General features: G+C 43.9%; 1 protein-coding gene across 1 annotated transcript; it reads left to right on the top strand.

The window, feature by feature from the left end:
- Positions 1-3,690: 3,690 nt before the first annotated feature.
- Positions 3,691-5,316, top strand: ALG2 (ALG2 alpha-1,3/1,6-mannosyltransferase; the record flags this gene model as incomplete). Its single annotated transcript, XM_081996894.1, has 2 exons — positions 3,691-4,011; positions 4,414-5,316. 2 exons carry the CDS (start codon positions 3,691-3,693, stop codon positions 5,314-5,316), a joined length of 1,224 nt encoding a protein of 407 aa, XP_081853020.1.
- Between the last annotated feature and the right edge of the window lie 13,968 nt (positions 5,317-19,284).

Raw genomic sequence — 19,284 nt, 5'->3', positions numbered from 1 at the left:
CCAGGCTAGGAAGCATCCTCTTCATGCTTTTAACCTGGGCCTCAGGGAGGCAGCAGACTGCCCTAAGAAGTGAGTCCAGTCTGCATATTGGGCCTTCTGTTCCCTTCAGAAGGGAGTCTCCTGTGACAATGACCCGTCTTTTTTTCTTTATGGAAGCAGTGTTGATGCAGGGCGTAGGCCAACTTAGCCTCAGCGACACCTCCAAGCTAGAAGAACCACATCTTTTATACCACAAGCGCAATTTGATTCTCTATCATGGCTCCACAGGAAACACCGCCTGTAGCTTTTTAAACAAGAAAGCTCAAGACAAGATACAGGAACCACAGGTATCAAGTGCCACAGAAAGAGCAACAAGTTTGGGTTCAGTCTTCTTTCCCAAGTATGCGATGCTTGATCTGAATTTTAAAGAGAAAAATATCATATCCCACTCTCAACCAGGTCCCTCACAGTTCCCTTTTGCTAATATTGTTTTTAAAGACATATATATTATGTAGCATACTGTACTACAGACAAATGTGCATTCCTGAGGCGAACCAAAGTTGCTTATTCAACGTATTTGTTACTTCCGATGTTGAGTACAGATATTAAATACCTGAAGCATCAGAGGTATAAATTATGCACAATATAAAATGTAAAACTTTTGATCTAAAGCAGAATTCTCCTCATCATAGCTAGCATGAAATAACCTGTTCTTGGGTGTTTTTATGTATGTTTTCATAGCAATTTGAAGAGCTCATATTTCAAACAATATGAGAAAACACACAAAAAAACCACCACAAGGCTAAGCTTTCACACTGCTTTATGCAGTAGTTGATGACAACCATCTTTTAAAACAACACTGGCTGAAGCACTTTACTGAGGCAACCACAACACCTCCATAACCCATTTTCATTTTTAAGCCTACTGAATAAGACAGAGATCATAACAATTGATTGCTACTGAAAAAACATACGTAGAAAAATACATGGAAAGCTGTAAGCAAGAAAGTTGTGCCCAAGCCATTGTTCAGAAAATGTTACTTCTAGTGTGCAGGTGATTCATAAAACCAACTCACTTTTACAGATTTGTTTCTTCCATTAAAAGCCTGACCATACAGCTACCCATGGGTAGCTTGCAAAAAATCCCACTCCCAGTGTTCCAACATCTTAAAATTGGGAACCAGTGTTGCAACATAAATAGAAGGGAAAAAAAAAAAATCTATTTACTGACCTCCTTGTATTGAAGATAGAACAATTGAGCGGCCATTCAACATCAAAAGTGAAACAAAGAATTCACAAGGAAACTTACTGAAAATGGTAAAGCTGCTTTGACAGTTTGTATCACAAGTCTATTGAAAAAAAAAAAAAATCTACCTAATGATAGAACACTTCTGGTTTTTCTCAGTTTGGTTTTATTCATTTTTTTTTAATTGAGCTTTAGTAGACCAAATGACACAGAAAACAGTCGTCTTGCCTATCTGCATAGATTTGCTCTAGAACACTATTGCTGCTTGTTGTCTTTTTCTTTTCTTTGCCTTGTCTCCTCTCTGGATTCAGAATGGAGAAAGCAAGACCTGCAGTAGCAGAACACCACTACTGTGATGGTTTGCTGTATAGTTTTTGTTTTTTGAAGTGAAGCACATATGAAAATGAAAACACGTAAGACAACTTCAGAGGAAGGATCACTCATGGAACAATCACTAACTAGACTATCACTAGCCCTTCCTCAAACATTCTGTTCGTGCAGCCAAGCAGCACCCCTCTTAAAGGGCTCAAAAACAAAATACTAATGGATTCTAGGGAAAAAAAATACAAAACAATAAGGACATCCCTGAGTATCTTGAGTCTCTTCAACTCAGTAAGAACAAGAGGCCATGAAGTATAACTCTACATGAAGCACAAACTCCCACTCAGGGTATGACTTAGCATGCACCCATCACCTGAAATACACCTTCCACTTTTGTTACCCAAGTATCAGGCTGCAAAGCTTGTTTGGGAAACTGATCTGAATGACTCTAGCCAAAAAGTAGAAACTTAGACTCTCTTTACAGTTTAAGGGACACTACCACCTTGGAATATTCACCTTGTAAAAACAGAGCTATACAAGGTATCTGAATACTACTTGCTTTGCAAGCGTAGCTAAAATAATATATCTTCAGCTTTTTAATAAAAGCACCTGAGATTCTGCAAGCATGTGGTACATCAGTCATACTATGTTTTCAAGCGGGGGTGAAGGATCACAACATATCTATTCATAAATAAAAACAAACGTTTAATTAAAAGAGAACAAAAATATGCATGTGGATGCCTAAATTCACCGTGACGAGTAATCTTTCTCAACTTCAAAGGGATTGCTTGCAGTCTTCAAAGACCACTGAAAGTAAGTCTAGACAATTATAAAATGTAACCTTTTTAAAACCACTATAACTTTAAAAACTATCTCTCCAGGTTTACAGATTAAATAAAATATTTCATCCCAAATCTATCTAAGCAGCCATCAATTCATCACGTTTTCCCATGCAGACCAGAACACTGATCTCTCCATTAAAAGACTGAAAGATCACCAAAGCAACTGAAATATATAGCCCTCATGCCTGCCACCACCCATATACCCAACTTACACTTTGAGCCCTGGAGAGTCCTCAGTGTAGAATCGCCACATCCCACCAGTACCTGTGGAAGTGGCACGGCCTGCACTTCTTGTCCCACAGCTGGCATTCTTCCTTTAGGGGATAACAGAACGAAACAAAGAGCAAAATACGTTGGCAGTCTGCCAGCTTCTAGCACTAAGCACCCCAAGAGACTCTGCAGAAGTAAAACACTTACACCAGCCTGTAGAGCCAGGCAAGCAGAGGGCACGACGGTTGGCCTTGCACCGCCTGCGGCTACAGGCAGGTGCACCGAGGGCCGACGAGTTAGACCCACGGGAGCCCTGCCCACACACCCCACGGTAGCGCACAGCTCGGCCCGTTTGCACCGTCCCTCTGCTCCCGCAGGGGCTGCCCAGCCACCGAGTACAAAGGCCGGGGATGGGGCAGGGTTGCCCCCACCTCGAAGACGCCGCGGGCACCTACCTCTGCCGGACGGTGGAGCCCGCCGCGCGCGGCGCCACGGCCTTGCTGGGGGAGCGGCCGGAGGAGCCGACACTCGTGGCGCTGGGGTTAGGCCCGGGCTGCGAAGAGAGGAGAGAATCGGAAAGGGGTGAGAGGCGGCGGACACAGCCAAGGAAGAAGGAGCGCCTCAGCCACCCTGTCCCAGGCAGAACCTCACCATAGCGACGGCGGCCGCTGGCTCGGGGGGTCAGCACAGCCTCACACCCACTCCTGTACAGCGGCTCCGGCCACGTCCCTGCCCGCAGCTGGCCCCGCCCCACGCCGCGCCTCCCGGTGCCTGGCGGCTGCCCGCGATGGTGCCTGAGCAGCGCCGACTAATTTTGCTTCTCCTCTCTCCCTCAGCGGCCGCTTCCCGAGCGAGCTGACTCCGTACGACGCCTCGATCGCACCTGCTCCCTCACCGGCGACCGGCCGGGGCGGCGGAGCAGAGGAAGCGCGGGAGGAGGCGCCGGGCAGCGCCAGGCCAGCCGGCGGGTGGGGTGACAGGGAAAGCCCGGGAGGAAGGCTGACGTGTCCTGCTGTGGCCGGTGGGCTGCGCATGCGCGTTGCTTCTCAGTACGTGGCCGGCGGGTGGGCCGCTTCTTCCGCCCACGGCAGCCATGGCGGCAGCCGGGGAGGGCCCGTCCGTGCTGTTCCTGCACCCGGACCTGGGGCTGGGCGGGGCGGAGCGGCTGGTGGTGGACGCGGCGCTGGCGCTGCAGTCGCGGGGTTGCCGGGTGCAGATCTGGACGGCGCACTACGACGCCGCGCGTTGCTTCGCGGAGACGCGGGGGCTGTCGGTGCGGCAGGCCGGCGGGTGGCTGCCGCGCAGCCTGTGCGGCCGCGGGCACGCGCTGTGCGCCGCCCTGCGCATGGCCTTCGTGGCGCTCTACATCCTGCTGCTCAGCGGCGAGCGGGCGGATGCCTTCGTCTGTGACCAGGTGCGGGGCAGGGGGCGCAGCCGCCATTTGCGGCCCCGCTGCTGCTGCGGCGGCGGCGGGGGGAAGCCCGAGGGGAGGCGGGGATGCTGGCGGGCTCCCCTCACAGCTCCCCGCCGCCCCCGTGGCGGGCCTTGACAGGAGGAGGTGCGTGGGGAAGGGCCGCGGCTTGATGGGGCCTTGGCGGCCTCGCGGGCTGAGGTGAGGGAGGAAACCCAGAGCCGCAGCTGGAGGTCCTGGACCAGGGATTGCGGGTAGTGCGATTGTGGAGGGGAAAGGGAGAAGGCACTTGGTTTGCATGGGGCTGGCTCTCGGGCCATGGCTTTGAAGTCACGTGTATGTGCCAGCAGCAGTAACACAAATAACGGATGCCTCCTCTTGTCCTGTCTTTCGTGGTTGCACTAGGTGTCTGCTTGCATTCCTGTACTTAGACTGGCCAGAACTCGTAAGAAGGTTTTGTTTTACTGTCACTTTCCTGATCAGCTTCTGACCAAGAGAGAATCTCTCCTAAAGCGCATCTACAGATTACCGCTTGACTGGCTGGAAGAGTATACAACTGGCATGGCAGACTGTATTGTTGTGAACAGCAGGTTCACCGCCAGTGTCTTCAAGGACACGTTTAAGTCCTTATGTCACATAAGCCCAGATGTCCTCTACCCGTCACTCAACATCAGTAGCTTTGAAACAGTAGTTCCTGTGGACATAGCTGACCTGATACCGGAAAAGAAAAAGTTCCTGTTTCTTTCAATTAATAGGTATGAGAGAAAAAAGAACCTAGCATTGGCTCTTGAAGCTTTGCATGAGCTTCAAGGAAGACTTGATTCTCATGAGTGGAATGAAGTTCACCTGGTTATGGCAGGTGGTTATGATAAACGAGTTCTGGAAAACGTGGAGCACTATGAAGAGCTGAGGAGACTTGCAGTCAAGCTTAGTGTTAATGACCATGTCACTTTTCTGAGATCATTCTCAGATGAACAGAAAATCTCTCTTTTTAGTAACTCTGTGTGTGTGCTTTATACACCAAGCAATGAACATTTTGGCATTGTTCCTCTGGAGGCAATGTATATGAGGTGTCCAGTTATAGCGGTTAATTCAGGTGGTCCTTTAGAATCAATCTTGCATAATGTTACAGGATTTTTGTGTGATCCTCTGCCAACACAATTCTCTGAGGCCATGGAAAAGATTGTGAGAGATCCTCTCTTAAAGGACACAATGGGAGCAGCTGGGAGAGCCAGAGTTATGGAAAAATTTTCCTCAGAAGCGTTCACGGAACAGCTGTACCAATACATATGCAGATTAACGCAATAAAATTATATTCTTGTATTACATTTTACAGCTTTGTATCTCTCATTTGTATAGGGGACCAGTATTCATTGTGACTATGTTGAAGGACCCGGGACATTTCAGTTTCGTTGTTATGCTTCTTGTGCTGCTTTATGTCACTTGATACAAAGAACAAGCGAAACATGTGTCGCTATCTTGATAGAAGGTTAAAATTTTCATGTGGTAGGCTGGTCGGCAATTGTAGGAGTTCTTTTGTGTACAGTGCCTTGAAAAAATGCATAGTTAAATGGCAGTAACTTTCTAGGAAATTATTGCACATATTTAAGTAAAAGACCTGTCTCAGCTGAAGTATAGAGAGAATTGCACAGTCCAGCCAACTGCCTGTTTAAAAAAAACAACGCCATTAGGGATGTGAATGGTATGATTTTAAAGTGCTTGACCTTTTACTGTACTTCTTAAATTGCATCATGTAGTCGCACTGGGTGTCGTAAGCATACAGGTATGTGAGCAGGAGGAAGCTGAGACTAGAATAAAACCAAGGACATTGGACAACCTCAGGCAAAAATGTTAGTGCTGAAATTCTATGTCTCTGCAGATATCTGCAGTGCTTAAGGATGTAATTTTACTTTGAGAGCTTCTGGTTTGTAGAGACTTAAATGATAGCCCTTTTATTTAATGTTTCATTCTAAATGGCAGCACACTTTTGAAAAAGGTGGTAATCTGGAGCAAGCAATAAAGGCAGATTTTATTTTGCCTGTTTTAGTGGTAACTTTTTGGTACAGTTTTTCTAAATAGTTAGCTGGACGACACTTTTCTCCTAATGCAGTGACTGCACATGTGACAGTAATTTGACTTTTTTTTTTTTCAAGTGTAATACCTGATTTTGGGCAAGGAATATCTGGTATTTTTTTATCTACCTCTTTTTTTTTTTTTGTGTGCATATTTATTAGTTGATAGTTCTGTTTGGTTTCCAATAACACATAATCCATACAGTTAATTTTTAAGTCTGAAAATAGATTAACTATATGATTGCCTCATTCTTTGAAATCCAGTTTTATCTCTAAAATACACTTTTATAGTCAAAATTCTGCAATTTGTATTTAAGATAAAGTTGCAGACTTTTTTCACATTAGTATTTCGCAACAGAGACCAGTCTTTCTGTTGCTTAGGACTGCAACCTAGGTATTGGTATAAGGTGCTTAGTTAAAGTAAAACAAATAAAAATCCACAAACTCTGTCCTTGTCTTTAATCAAGAGGTTGGGATGCTGTCATGGTTACTCATGGTGGATTGGGAGCAGGTAGTCTCACAGGCCCTATTTCCAACATTTCTGTTCATGTCAGAAGAACTGGCAAGCCTGAATCTGTCATCTCTCTTGCCTGTTCCTGCATTTGTGCTCCTTCCCCACCACTTTAAAAGTTTTCCTAAATCTTTGTGCAACTGTTTCAGGATGGGTGCAGCAATGAGTGTTGCCCGGAGAGAGAGCGTGAAAATAATCTGTGGTCGTTGATGTTAACACCTTCAAGGCGTATTTGGCCTGGGTTTAAAGCTCCCGTTAGAAGGTGCAAGATGGTTGGCGCCGATTCCTCTGGCTGCTTAATTATGTTACATTCTCCTCTCCAGATTGCACTGGAGTTAACCTGGAGCCTAAGGTACACGCCAGTATGCGCTTGCCAGGATAGCTGGAGGAGTAGCTCCATTTATGCTCAGACCTTGGTCTCCAGCCCTTTCCAGAGCTGCGCTGATGGCAGGCGTTTGCCTAGCCCCGTGCCCTGCAGCTCCTGTTCACTGGATTTCATGAATTGCACTTGGACGTGACCTGACATCTCACATTTACGTGGTCATCGCTGGACTGTCAATGGAATGTTACTTGTTACCAAGCTGCCCTGCTTGGGTGCTGTGCCCTGGTTGGTGAGATCACCGTACCCTCTGTGATATGGTCTTCCTCAGCTTTTGACTGTCATCCTTTGCAGAGCAGCCCCAGTCTTGCTGCTTCCTGACAGGTAGCTTGGGCCATCTCAAGCCCTGAGCTGACTGTCATGGAGCCTGGCCTTCAGGCTGCCCACCAGCTGCAGGTTAATCTCCGAATCCTTTAGGAAGCTGTGGTCAGCATGGAGAGGTGTAGCACAGCCTTTCAAGCTGCTTCAGTGTCTCTTGCTCCCCAACTTCTGGAACCATTCAGTGGGGATTTGGACAATGGTATCAGGTTTTATTAGTCAGATGTGGCTAATCTTTGCAGCCTGTACAGGGGCAGTATATCCCAAGGGACATTAGATGCTCAGGAGCATTAATCTCCCAGCTCTCAAGGCAACCCAAGAGTGGATTTGGACCATGTGGAAGACAGTGGCCCTATGCTCCAAAACTACCATCTACCTCACCCCTCATCCCAAGAATGAGAACACAGATGGAGAAAAGGGGATTGCTTTTACTGTGGTAGAAATGGCAGCTGTGTTGTCAGTTGCACCAACAACCCCCCTGCTCTGACAGTCACTTGGTGCAGGTACATGTGAGGCAGCTGGTGTGGCTGGCAGGCTTTTGGGTTGGAAACCCAAAGTTGGAGACGAATGGACAGTTAACAAAGTGCCGAGAGAGAGAGAGAAGCCTAGCAGACAAAGTGGAGAAAGAAGTGACTCATCCCTCAATTGTCTTCCAGGCTCTGGCAGTAGGTTAGTACCTGGTTCTTCTGCTACCTCAAGAATGTGCTACCACTCCTCAGAGGCAGCTTTGATTTTCAGGTACTGCTTGTCCCAGATATCATAATTCCTCTCAGTGGGTTGAGCTGCCTAGAGAAATAGACGTAGTCCTGGGTACTGCTTTGGGCCAGCTTCTGAGAGAGTATGGCCCCTATGACACAGAAGCATCCACAATGAAATACTAGCCAGGGCCTGGGCAGGACCGTGAGGCAGGCTGGGATGATTTCCTGTTTCAGTTCCTCAGAAGCTGTGTGTACTTCTTATGCCATAGAAAGAGAGGTCCCTTCTAAGTAGGTGCTGTTATAGGAGCCACGATTCTGGAAAACCTGTAACAAGTCATCAAAAGAAGTTGACAAATTCTAAAAAACTCTGCAGTCCCTGCATGCTAGAAAGCAAGGAGTGGAAAACTGCCTTCTCAACTAGATGCAGAGACTATGAGGATCTTGTGATACCATTTGCTCTCTTCTGTGCTCTGACCACCTTCCCTCATTTTGTAAGTGATATCTTGCAAAGCCTGCTTGATAACTATGCGGTGACATTCGTGACATCATCCTGTTGTCTGATGCTCAACAGGCACACAGACTATGCCAGGGAAGTCCTGAATCACTTGTGCAGTAGTGGCTCCATGTCAAACCCCAGAGATATGCTTTTTTCAACAACACAGTGTGGAGTTCCTGGGGTACCTGGTGGACCCCAACTGCTGGCATGTGGATCCCGAGTAGACTGAAGCCACCTTAAGTTGTCAGGCTCCTTCTATGAAGGGTCAGAAACCCCCATACTTCCTTTTGACAAAAACTATGGGGCACTGGCAGTGGAGGTAGAGGGGCAGATCAACCCACATACCAGGTTGTTCTTGAGATACTCCTTGAGGGCTGCTGATTTGGAGCATGACAAAGCCTAGATGCTCCCAAAGGCACTAAAGGAGTTGGTGGGCAGGGGGTGTCACTCTGGGTGCAGGGGAAGTTAGAGAAGTCTACAGGGCTGTGATCTGCCTTTGCATACTGATCACAGTTCCCTGTGGGGCTTGGGGTCAAAACAGAAACTGCAGGGTGGCCATGGGGGTCAAGTCTTACAACATCTAGGTGCAAGGAGGCTGTAGGGGCAAGCCCTGGCTTAGTCTGAAGGCCAGGCTCCATGGCACTCAGCTCAGACCTAGGAAGGCCTGAGCTAACTGCCAGGGAGCAGCAAGAGCAAGACTCTTCCACAACAGAGAACAAACCAGGAGCCAAGAATGGCCACAACAAAGGCTGGACAATGATCTTACTGAGAAGGTGCGGTCCCACAGCTCTTGAGCTGAGCAACTAGAGAAGGGGTGGTGTGAAAAGAAGGACCTAGCAACAGTTCAGTGATCATCAGGCGGAAACAAGGTAACATGTCAGGTCCAGGCTCAAACCAAGAAAGCAAAACAGCTCAAGGACACAACTAGAAAGAAGTATATGTACAACACAGCTCATGCAGAAACTGCAGATCCTTGATTGAGCGTAAATGGAGCCACTGCATCCATGAGCAGTGAGTATGGGTAGAGGCCCCACGTGGGGCTGGTCAAGGCCAATAAGGCCTGTTGTTTTAATGGTTGCTGGACTGTTGAGAGACCCTGTCACTGCCACTAAGCTGCTTGGATACAGTGAAGCTGTGCCCCGGCTGGTGAGGTCACTATCCTGTGTGCTGGGATAACCCTCAGCTCCTGACTTATGTGCCCTTGTGGAGCACCCTTACTCTTGCGGCAGCCTGACAGCTGGGCGGCTTCTGGAGCCAGATGTGGTTTCTTTGTGTTATTCAAATGGATTTCTCCTCCATCCCTTTTTCCATTTTCCCTTTGAAATTCATGGAAATGCTTACATTCATAACACCCAACTACAAGGACTTCCACAGTTTAACCCATTGCAAGAAGGCCAGCTTCTTTAGACTGTATTGAATCTACCTCCTGCTTGCTTCATTTTAAACCTTTTAATTTTTCCTTTAGAAGAGACAGTGAACAACTAAACCCTATCCATCTTCTCCACACCATTCATAACTGCAGTATAGTTGCAAAGGCCTCCCTCTTGCTACCCCTTCTCACTTTCTCCTGATGGAGGGGAACTCTATGCTGCCTCCCCCAGAGCCCACCTCCTTGGCATAGGATAAGGCAGGAGATATAAAGGAAATTGTTTTTTTTCTTGTTTAATTAGTCTGCCCTAGGTTCCCTTTTGACAGGGAAGGCACAAATCAACTCCTCTTTGGCTCTTTGTGGTTTAGGTTCAATAATCTTCAGTAATCCTGGGTGGATTGCAGCTTGAAGAATAACATTACATCTCTATAAATTGCCTCAGGATTTTTTGCTGTGCCCAGTATTTATCTTAATTTTCTGTCTTAAACTGTTGTACTACTGCTGTGCGTGAGGAAAGCTAACTATGTTCTAATACTACATAATGTCTCAGAGCTGTAACCTTTGAGATTAAAGCTGTGGTTGTCCTTAAATGTTTTCAGATTATGCAGTGTCTCGTACTGATTCGTTCTTTTGAGCATCTCTTCATCTAGTTTTAAAGACCCACACAAAGTTTTAGTTTTGCAGAACAAATGAACTTTTTGTTTCAGAAGTGCAAGTGCTCAGTCAGTTCCTTATTTATGCCAGTGTAGCTTTATTTCCTCTCTACTTCCTCTCTTCCTTTTTGGAAATCCAACAAGAATCTTGATTATGCAAGTAGAATGCATGATGACCTTGTCAGCAATGAACCACCTATCAAATAGAAGTAGCTCCCTCATGAGAGGACAGTAAGTGCCCCCATATTTTACAAGTCAGCATGTTCTAGGGGATATCAAGTACATTTTGTTGTGCTGTCTCTAGACCAACATAATACAAGAAAACAAGGCTGACCAATGTTGAGTTTCCAAAATGGCAGGTTTTTAAAGTGATGATTATTTGTTCCTGTATTGAACATGTTTTAGAAATACATACTCTTTGTGTGTACAACTTTCCTCCTTTCTCCTGTACTTAAATAAAAATCTATTTCAGAGAATTTTATTTAAATCAAATTGAAAATTCCTTGTGCAATCTGCTGTCAGAAGGAATATCAAGTATTGGACTAGTACAATTAAATAAATTGTCATTAGCCTACAAGAAAATGAAGGTTTTAAGTCCATATGCCACCAGTGTACTGTGAAGGATAATGCAACAAGAAGAAAATGGTTGCAAGGAGAAATTCATGTCCTATCCTCTCCGTCCCATATTTGCACATCCTTCCACCTTCAGTTAGAGCGCAAATATGTAAAAAGAAGCCAAATAAATACAGAAGTTTTTTAAAGCCTACTTGGAAAAATTAAGGGCAGAGTACCTACAGGGATACTAAGTGTGAACAAAGGAAGGCAAAAGGAGAGGTGATTAGGCTTTAGAGTTTCTTCACTTACCAATACCGTGGGCTGGAAAGTGGAAACCCACAGTTTTTCTTCTTCAATTTACCTTTAATAACCAGAGTAAATCAGATAAGCTACAAACAAATAATTCTGTACACATAATTTTTATACACTCTTTTTTGGATTATGAAAGGAAAAGGAGTAACAGCAATTTCAGGATTAAACCAGCCTGCCAATGTTGCTTTTTTTCCCTCTCCCCACCCCCTTCATTACTATTTTTTACAATTTTACACAATATAAAAAATTTATAGATTTTAACATTTACATGGAGTCTATAAAAACCTCATGCTACATCATCATATTGCTAAACTTTATTTGTTTTTATTATGGCTTTATTATTCTCTCTCATGGATGAAATGGCTGATATTTTATTTTGAATTGTAATTTATTATACAGTTAATATCACAGGGGTACTTTAATGAAACAATAACTATAGAATACTGAAAAAATACAGTATTATGAAAGGGGTATATTCAATAACATGAACACAAATAGTAGAGAAGGAAATAGACATTTTAATTATAGTTACCTTTATCTGCTTTTATGATGAAAATAGAACATGTGACCCAAAAAGAAATAAATCAGAGGTTAGTCTCTATTGATTTATGGATATGCAGTTCTTCAGTGTCGGTTATTTTATGCCCAAGATTAATTGAGTTGATTCCAGATTTTTGCACTGTTAGTCATAGGGAAAGACCAATAAGTTTGACCTCATGAACTCGTAAGACAAATCTATTAACATTAAGATATCTTTATGACTCAAATTCCTGTGCACTGAAAGAGAAGGAAAATATAACAATTGAGAAAATGAAAACAGAAATCATTTGGAGCTGTTTTACGTAGAGAAAGGGAACAAGAGTTGCTAAGTTTTAAAAACCTTACATAAGGTAATCAATCCCTGGGAAATTAGCCTTCAAAGAACCTACACTACAACTACAGGCACATACCATATTTTATTTTAATGAACTTTTCACCTCATAATTATACACAGAACTCCTGCACTGTATAGCAAGATTTGTAAAAGACAAAAAATTGAGAAGCCCTCTTCTGTTATTCCCATGCAAAAGTGGGGAAAAATAAAGGAAGCGTAATTCTTAGTTGTGTCTCTAAATATTTACAAGTGTGTAAAACAAATCATAGGAGCACCACACCTTGTCTGATTTACTCCTTTTTACTCTTGAACCTGGCCTAGGATTAGCCCTGTAAAGGAACCTACATCTGAACAAGGTGCTATGTGTAGTAACAATCATTAAACCTTGTAACGACTGATTGCAGGAAGAGATCCTGACCATCACCTCCTCTAGGAACACAGGACAAGAGGACAGAGAACTGTGGAAGCATAAAACCTAGTAGGAATATATCTGTCATCGGCACCCCTCTTCTAGCACCTGGCACATGAGACAGACCATTTACGTCCTGCAGTCCCCTTTTAAAAAAACTTTTCTTAACAAAGTGAAACCCAAGAAGGCTAACATGGCAAAAGACAGCTCAGAGGGACCTAGTGCCTGGAGCCTAGCAGGGCATTTGGACCTCCACCAAGGTGAGAAGGGTCCAAGCAGAGCTCCTACAGGAGCAGTGCAGGTAATGCAGCAGCTGAATGAAGATGGCTGATCTAGTGGGGGCTTATCAGTGGTCAGGGAGAATGAAGCCTTCTCTGGGGCTAACGAAAGAAACAGTACAGAAACAGGCCAGGAAGAAATCCAGGACCACCTCAATCCCCGGCTATCTCAGTTTCCCTCCAGTCATTCCTTTCTCTTACCTCTCACTACCTGTCCAGATCCAGTCAGGATCAAGTTAGACTGCCAGGGAGCAGCAAGGGCCACTAAAAGAGGCAGGGAACCAGGAGCAGTGTGCAATAGCAAGGTGGGCATCCCACAGTACGCAGGCAAGGTGAACAGCGCAGGCCTGGGGTTGGCAAGATGTGTGAACTACCAAGCATAGTTGTCGCAGAGCTGTGAACCTACCTCAGCAGAAAGGGAACCAGAAGGTAGCCTTAGCTCTAGGCAAATGGCTGTATCAGCTGGGTGAATGAATTGGCTGTGTAGCTGTTGGTCCCTGAATTAGTCAAAAGAATGCAAATATACCATCACAGCTCAGCCCAATGTAGAGTATAAAATACAAACAACAAGGAGGAAGAACTCTGAAGAGAGCTATGGGCTTGAGTGTGTTTCAACCCACATATTCCTTCCCAGAGGCTGGGAACACCCAGCATCATGATGGTGAATATATCATAGAGATTAGTGATGGAAATCACATTTTTATTGTGACTCAACTGCATATTACAGTTGTGATGCTCTCCTAAGTACGATTTGCACCCATGTAGTGATTTAAGTACATTGCTGTATCACTCTGATAGATCAGATGGAGATTAGTGATGAGTGGTGTCCCTCTGAGGTCTGTATTGGGACCAGTACTCATTAATATCTTCATCAATGACACAGGCAGTGGGATCGAGTGCACCCTCAGCAAGTTTGCAGATGATACCAAGCTGAGTGGTGCAGTTGACATGCCTGAGGGATGGGATGCCATCCAGAGGGACCTGGACAAGGGGATGGGCCCATGTGAACCTCATGAGGTTCAACAAGGCCACGTGCAGGATCCTGCACCTGGGTCAGGGCAACCCTCAGTATCAGTACAGGCTGGGGGGTGAAAGGATGGAGAGCAGCCCTGCCGAGAAGGACTTGGGGGTGCTGGTGGATGAAAAGCTGAACATGAGCTGGCAATGTGCGCTCGCAGCCCAGAAGGCCAACCATATCCTGGGCTGCATCAGGTCAAGGGAGGGGATTCTGCCCCTCTGCTCCGCTCTGGTGAGACCCCACCTGGAGTCCTGCATCCAGCTCTGGAGCCCTCAGCACAGGAATGACACGGACCTGTTGGAGAGGGTCCAGAGGAGCACCACAAAAATGATCAGGGGAATGGAGCACCTCTCCTATGAGGACAGGCTGAGTGGTGTTCAGCCTGGAGAAGAGAAGGTTCCAGGGAGACCTGATTGTAGCCTTCCATCTAAGAAAGATGGGGACAGACTTTTTAGCAGGGCCTGTTGCAACAGGACAAGGGGCAATGGTTTTAAACTAAAAGATGGTAAATTTAGACTAGATCTAAGGAAGAAATTTTTCACAATGAGAGTGGTGAAACACTGGAGCAGATTGCCTAGAAAGGTGGTAGATACCTCATCCCTGGCAACGTTCAAGGTCAAGCTGGATGGGGCTCTGAGCAACCTGATCTAGTTGAAGATGTCCCTGCTGATTGCAGAAGGGTTGGACTAGATGGCCTTAAAAGGTGCCTTCCAACCCAGACTATTCTATGGTTTCTAGGATTTCTATGATCAAAATCCCATGTAACTTAACTTAAAAAAACAATAGGCTTGGTGTTGTCTAACAACAACATCTTTCATGCATGGAATATATAAAAGATCCTGGTCAGAGAGTAGTATGTGCCCTGTGAGGTGAGGCAGATGGAAGCGGGCTTGTTAATAGCAGCCTTCTAATTCTTGTAAGAGGTTACTGGAAAGAAGGAGCAAGCCTCTTCACCCTGGTGCTTAGTGGGATGGCAAGAGACAAAGGACATATATCAAATCACGAAAGGTTCCAACTGGATATAAGGAAATAAACTTCTGGTCATCGTTAGAAGAGACAAGCCATGAAACCAGCTGCCCAGACAGGTAGCACAGTCTCTATCTTTGGAGGTTTTCATGACCTGACTCAGTAAGTCTTGAGCAGCCTGGTCTGATCTCATAGCTGACCCTGTTTTGACCAGGTAGGACTCTGTCCAGAGCGTATGAGTGGAGTACCTCAGAAGCCACTATTGGGTCCAGTAGTATCCAACATCTCTGTGAACAACCTGGATGATGGTATTGAAAGTGCCATCACCAAGCTTGCATGTGATGGCAGGCTGGGAGGAGAGAGATACATGCCGGAAAGTAGAGCCATCATACATACAAGTCTGGACAGTCTGGAAGATTGAGCCAACAAAAATTGAAGGTAGCAAAGGTAATGTAAAGCCCCACACCTGGGACAGGATAATCCCAAGCAGCAGTACAGGCTGGGGTCTGACTGGCTTGGGAGGAGCCATCTAGTGAATTTAAAAAAAAAGCTAAACAGCCTGTTCCGTGCACTGTCCACAGCTATTGAGCAAACACTTAATTCCATTTATCTATAAGGGCTATATTCTGACACTGTAAGAAGTCCCAGTGGTCTGAAATTGTGATCTGAAAGTGATACTAACAGGACTATTTACTCCTGCTTGAAGGATGGGAACAAAATGTGAAGAAAGCCTCTGGAGAGACCCACTGGATGTCACTGTGTGAATGGAAATTATTTGCTATTGCTTGCCAGGTTTCAATCTGTTCCTTAGCTTTAGATGTAGCAAACCCAGTGTCACACTTCTGTGTTAAACTTGTGCTTGTGCAGATACCTAGCAGCAAAAAAAAGAAGAAACACTAAATAGGAAAATACAAAATATTTTTTCTGGTTCTGTTGATTGTGCTGCTTTCTCTTCTGCATGATGACAGTGGTTTAACATTAGCACTAGACTGCAGGTTGTACAGACTTACTGCAGGGGAAAAACAAGAACATAAAGTCTTTTTCCTCACAGCACAATTACATTGTGGGAACTCTTTTCCATAGTAGTTAAATAACACTAAAAGCCAAAGATTCATAAAAGGGTTAGGCAAACTGGTCAATTTAAAAAGTGGTGGTCCAAATACAGTTACTGCTTAGAAAGTCCATCAATAACTGGTGATTAGGAGCTGGCAACTGTATTTGATAATACACAAATAATACTAGACATAAGCATCTCCTTTCAGGCACTGCTGAAAACAGAATATAAATCCAATCTGATCTTTGATCTGTATTTGGACCTCTTCTGTTCTTAGGCAGAACCTTTCTATCCCTTAGTATCCCAAACCATGGAAAAATGAATCAAGAAGGCACCCAAAGAGCACATGCAGTTCTTGAAGGACATGCAAATAGGCAACACCTTTCCTGAAACTGTTCCTGTCCCTGGAATTATCTATGCATCATCATAAATAGCAATACACTAAGAGAATTCTGCTGAGAGGGGATGTTTAATTCATCTAGTGATAGTGTCTGCTTTAATAATACTTAAAGGAAAGGATGCTTTGTCACCTATTCCAGCAGCATCTAATTTTCCTGCATAGAAGTATACTTCTAACACTTCAGCGTGAATTCCAACAAGAAATTGGCACTTTAAAATTAAGCTATGAATCTGTGATTTACTGTGAATAAAGTGAATAGTATTGCAAAACATCAAATATGAATTTTTGATCACCAAATCTACATGAAAGTTCATGATAGGTGACAGGGTAAAATTACCCAGCTTGCGTTCCTAATACATTTCATAAATAATCTGGGATGCTCAAGTCTCAAAATACTTTGTATATAGATAAACCCACTGTGGAGATCTGACCTTTTGAGTGAGAGAGACCTAGTCTAGGCTGTCCCTCATAGTGATAAAAATGCTCACATAAATTTACTGTCTGCCTATATATTCGTAAAGGGAAGTCAGTTCCCAGAGCTTGGGGGTCATGGAGTTATTAGTGAGACTACAGTTCTAGAGGTTGAAGCAGATATTAATTAGAATTAAGTTTAAAATGTTCTCTGCAGTGAGTAAGGGCACTTGCCATTAATCTAACGTGGTAGTCTAACCCTGCAGCTCTAACAAACTTCTATATTTGACAAGGGAAAGAGATTTTGATTATGTACCCATTTAACTAAAATTAGGCAAAACAAAATTTGACTCATGCAAGTGAACAAGTTCTCTGAAATATAATTTGAAACAGTACCAACTGTGGTCATCTCAAACAAAGCACCTCAACAAGGATTGTAGAGGCAAATTTTTAAAAAAATTAATAGACGACAGTCCAGAAAGATTAGATAATCTGTGTCAATCTGATAGGAATGATTAAGCATTAACATTCCTTCCTTTAAGGTGCGAAGAAGCCAGTACCTAGATTTGTAGAAGATTTCTTGATTTTTTATTTGGTTCCAAGCCTGAATATTGTCCCCAAAAATAACTTAAAGCAAAATTCTGTAGTTGAGTGGAGACTGTTTCACATGCTCCAGATCTCACATTTACCAAGAAATGATTCATTGTTCTGCCAATCCTTATAAAAGGTCAAGAGAAAGTGAATCCTAAGAGCAGTGTACACAGAAGAGCAGCACATTTTGAAGAAGAAAGATCTATTTTGAAGAAGCAGATCCAGATGAGCACAAAGCAATCACAAAAAGTATTAAAAGAAATGCTAATAAAAAGGATTAGAAAGATCTGGAATGGCCTGAAACATAATACCCAGATCTTCTTCAAACTGAGACTCAGGAGAAACCAATACTTCCACAGGCGATCATAACACAGGCAGCATTTTCAGCAAGAAATGTGCTTTTCTCCAGAGTAGGTGACTTCCTCCTTGAACCAGTCTCCTAAAAGGCATTTTTCTCAATCAGATGCAAAATAGGCCATAACCGAATTCATTTCTTAAAGAACTTGGAGTAACAGCAGTGAGTATAGATATATAAGAAATTACACATAATTTTCTTCACAGTAATAGGAAACAGAATTTATATACATGTGTGTACATGTATTTGACTTATTTTAATGAACTGGAGGAAGGCACAGCCTTTTCACCTAAATTCAGAGTAGATAAATATATTCTGATATAAGAAAATATTTAATAGCAGATCTTCTTATGAATTCAGATGGATACAGTACTATCCTTCATATCTTTGTCTAGAACCTGATACAACATCGCTTTGGGTTGCCAACCATGAAATCATTTTTATGCATGAGCATCATTGTCAGTGCTTTGTGCTTGCTGGAGTGGTTCAGAAGAGAGGAAGAAACACACTAAAATCAAACTGTATCATGCTGCGAACAGCCACACCTGAAGTCCAGAGTCACACTGATTAGTGGTTATATTGGCATCGATGCCTTGTGTTTGCTGTCTTGCCCTTTCTCTCTCCCCTCATGCAACACACTTACTGTTTGCTTTTCTCAGGTTTCATTTCCTCCATCTCTTTATCTCTTTATTATTACAATACAAGAGGCACCTTCTTATTACAAAATACTCAGGAAGCTGCTCTCCTCGTCTCAGACAGTTTCACCCTAGAATGTCCTGCATGGTCATCATGCGCAAGAAGAAAGGAGCAGAAGTTACTGCCTATTTTGGTTAATGCTTCATGTAATTGTATGTGTCACCGAGGTGCTATTCTCTTATGAATGTGAAAGAAAGGTTAAATCTACAACACACTGGGAGACTTCTTCCAATGACCATGGTATGAATGTGGAAAAAAAGATCCTTGGTGCTCAGATACCAGTACACAATCACTGCAATATTATTGCAGCTGCTTGGATGAAAACTCCTCTGGATAAACAGGCAGGAAGATCAACTCCGTTTACAACTTAATTCAAATCTCCTCTCACTTGCCTGCAGGATTCATCTAGTTTTCACCTTCCTTCTTTAGAACTCTTTTATATCGGATTCTCTCACCCAGGCAAAGAGCAAGGTCATTTACAATGGCAATAGAAAGTTGATTAGAACAAATAGCAAAGGCTGTAGTTTCAGTGAGTTAAAGAACTTTAAGAGCATTAAACAGACAAAACTCAGGCAGGATCTGAGTCTGATAGACTCCCACAGTGGGTTTCAAGACAAGTATTTCCTTTTCATAGGACCCTACATGTTTCCTCCACCACAGTGATTCTAGGTTCAAAGTTTACCCTAGAACTGTGCTGTTAATTAATTAATTCTTATTAATGCACAAAAGGCCAAGCAATTGATTCCTAAGGAACTTGCAAAATGACAGGCTGTGCCACATGCCTTTACAAGCTGAGTAAAGTAACTAAGTTCGGATTTGAAACTCTCACCTCCCCAGAATATTCAGGTTTCCCATTAGACT

This window comes from Phaethon aethereus (genome assembly GCF_964289735.1).
Source record: "Phaethon aethereus genome assembly, chromosome: 2".
Lineage (NCBI taxonomy): Eukaryota > Metazoa > Chordata > Aves > Phaethontiformes > Phaethontidae > Phaethon > Phaethon aethereus.
Note: the sequence above shows the minus strand (reverse complement) of the source record. Positions and strands in the feature narration are given on the sequence as shown.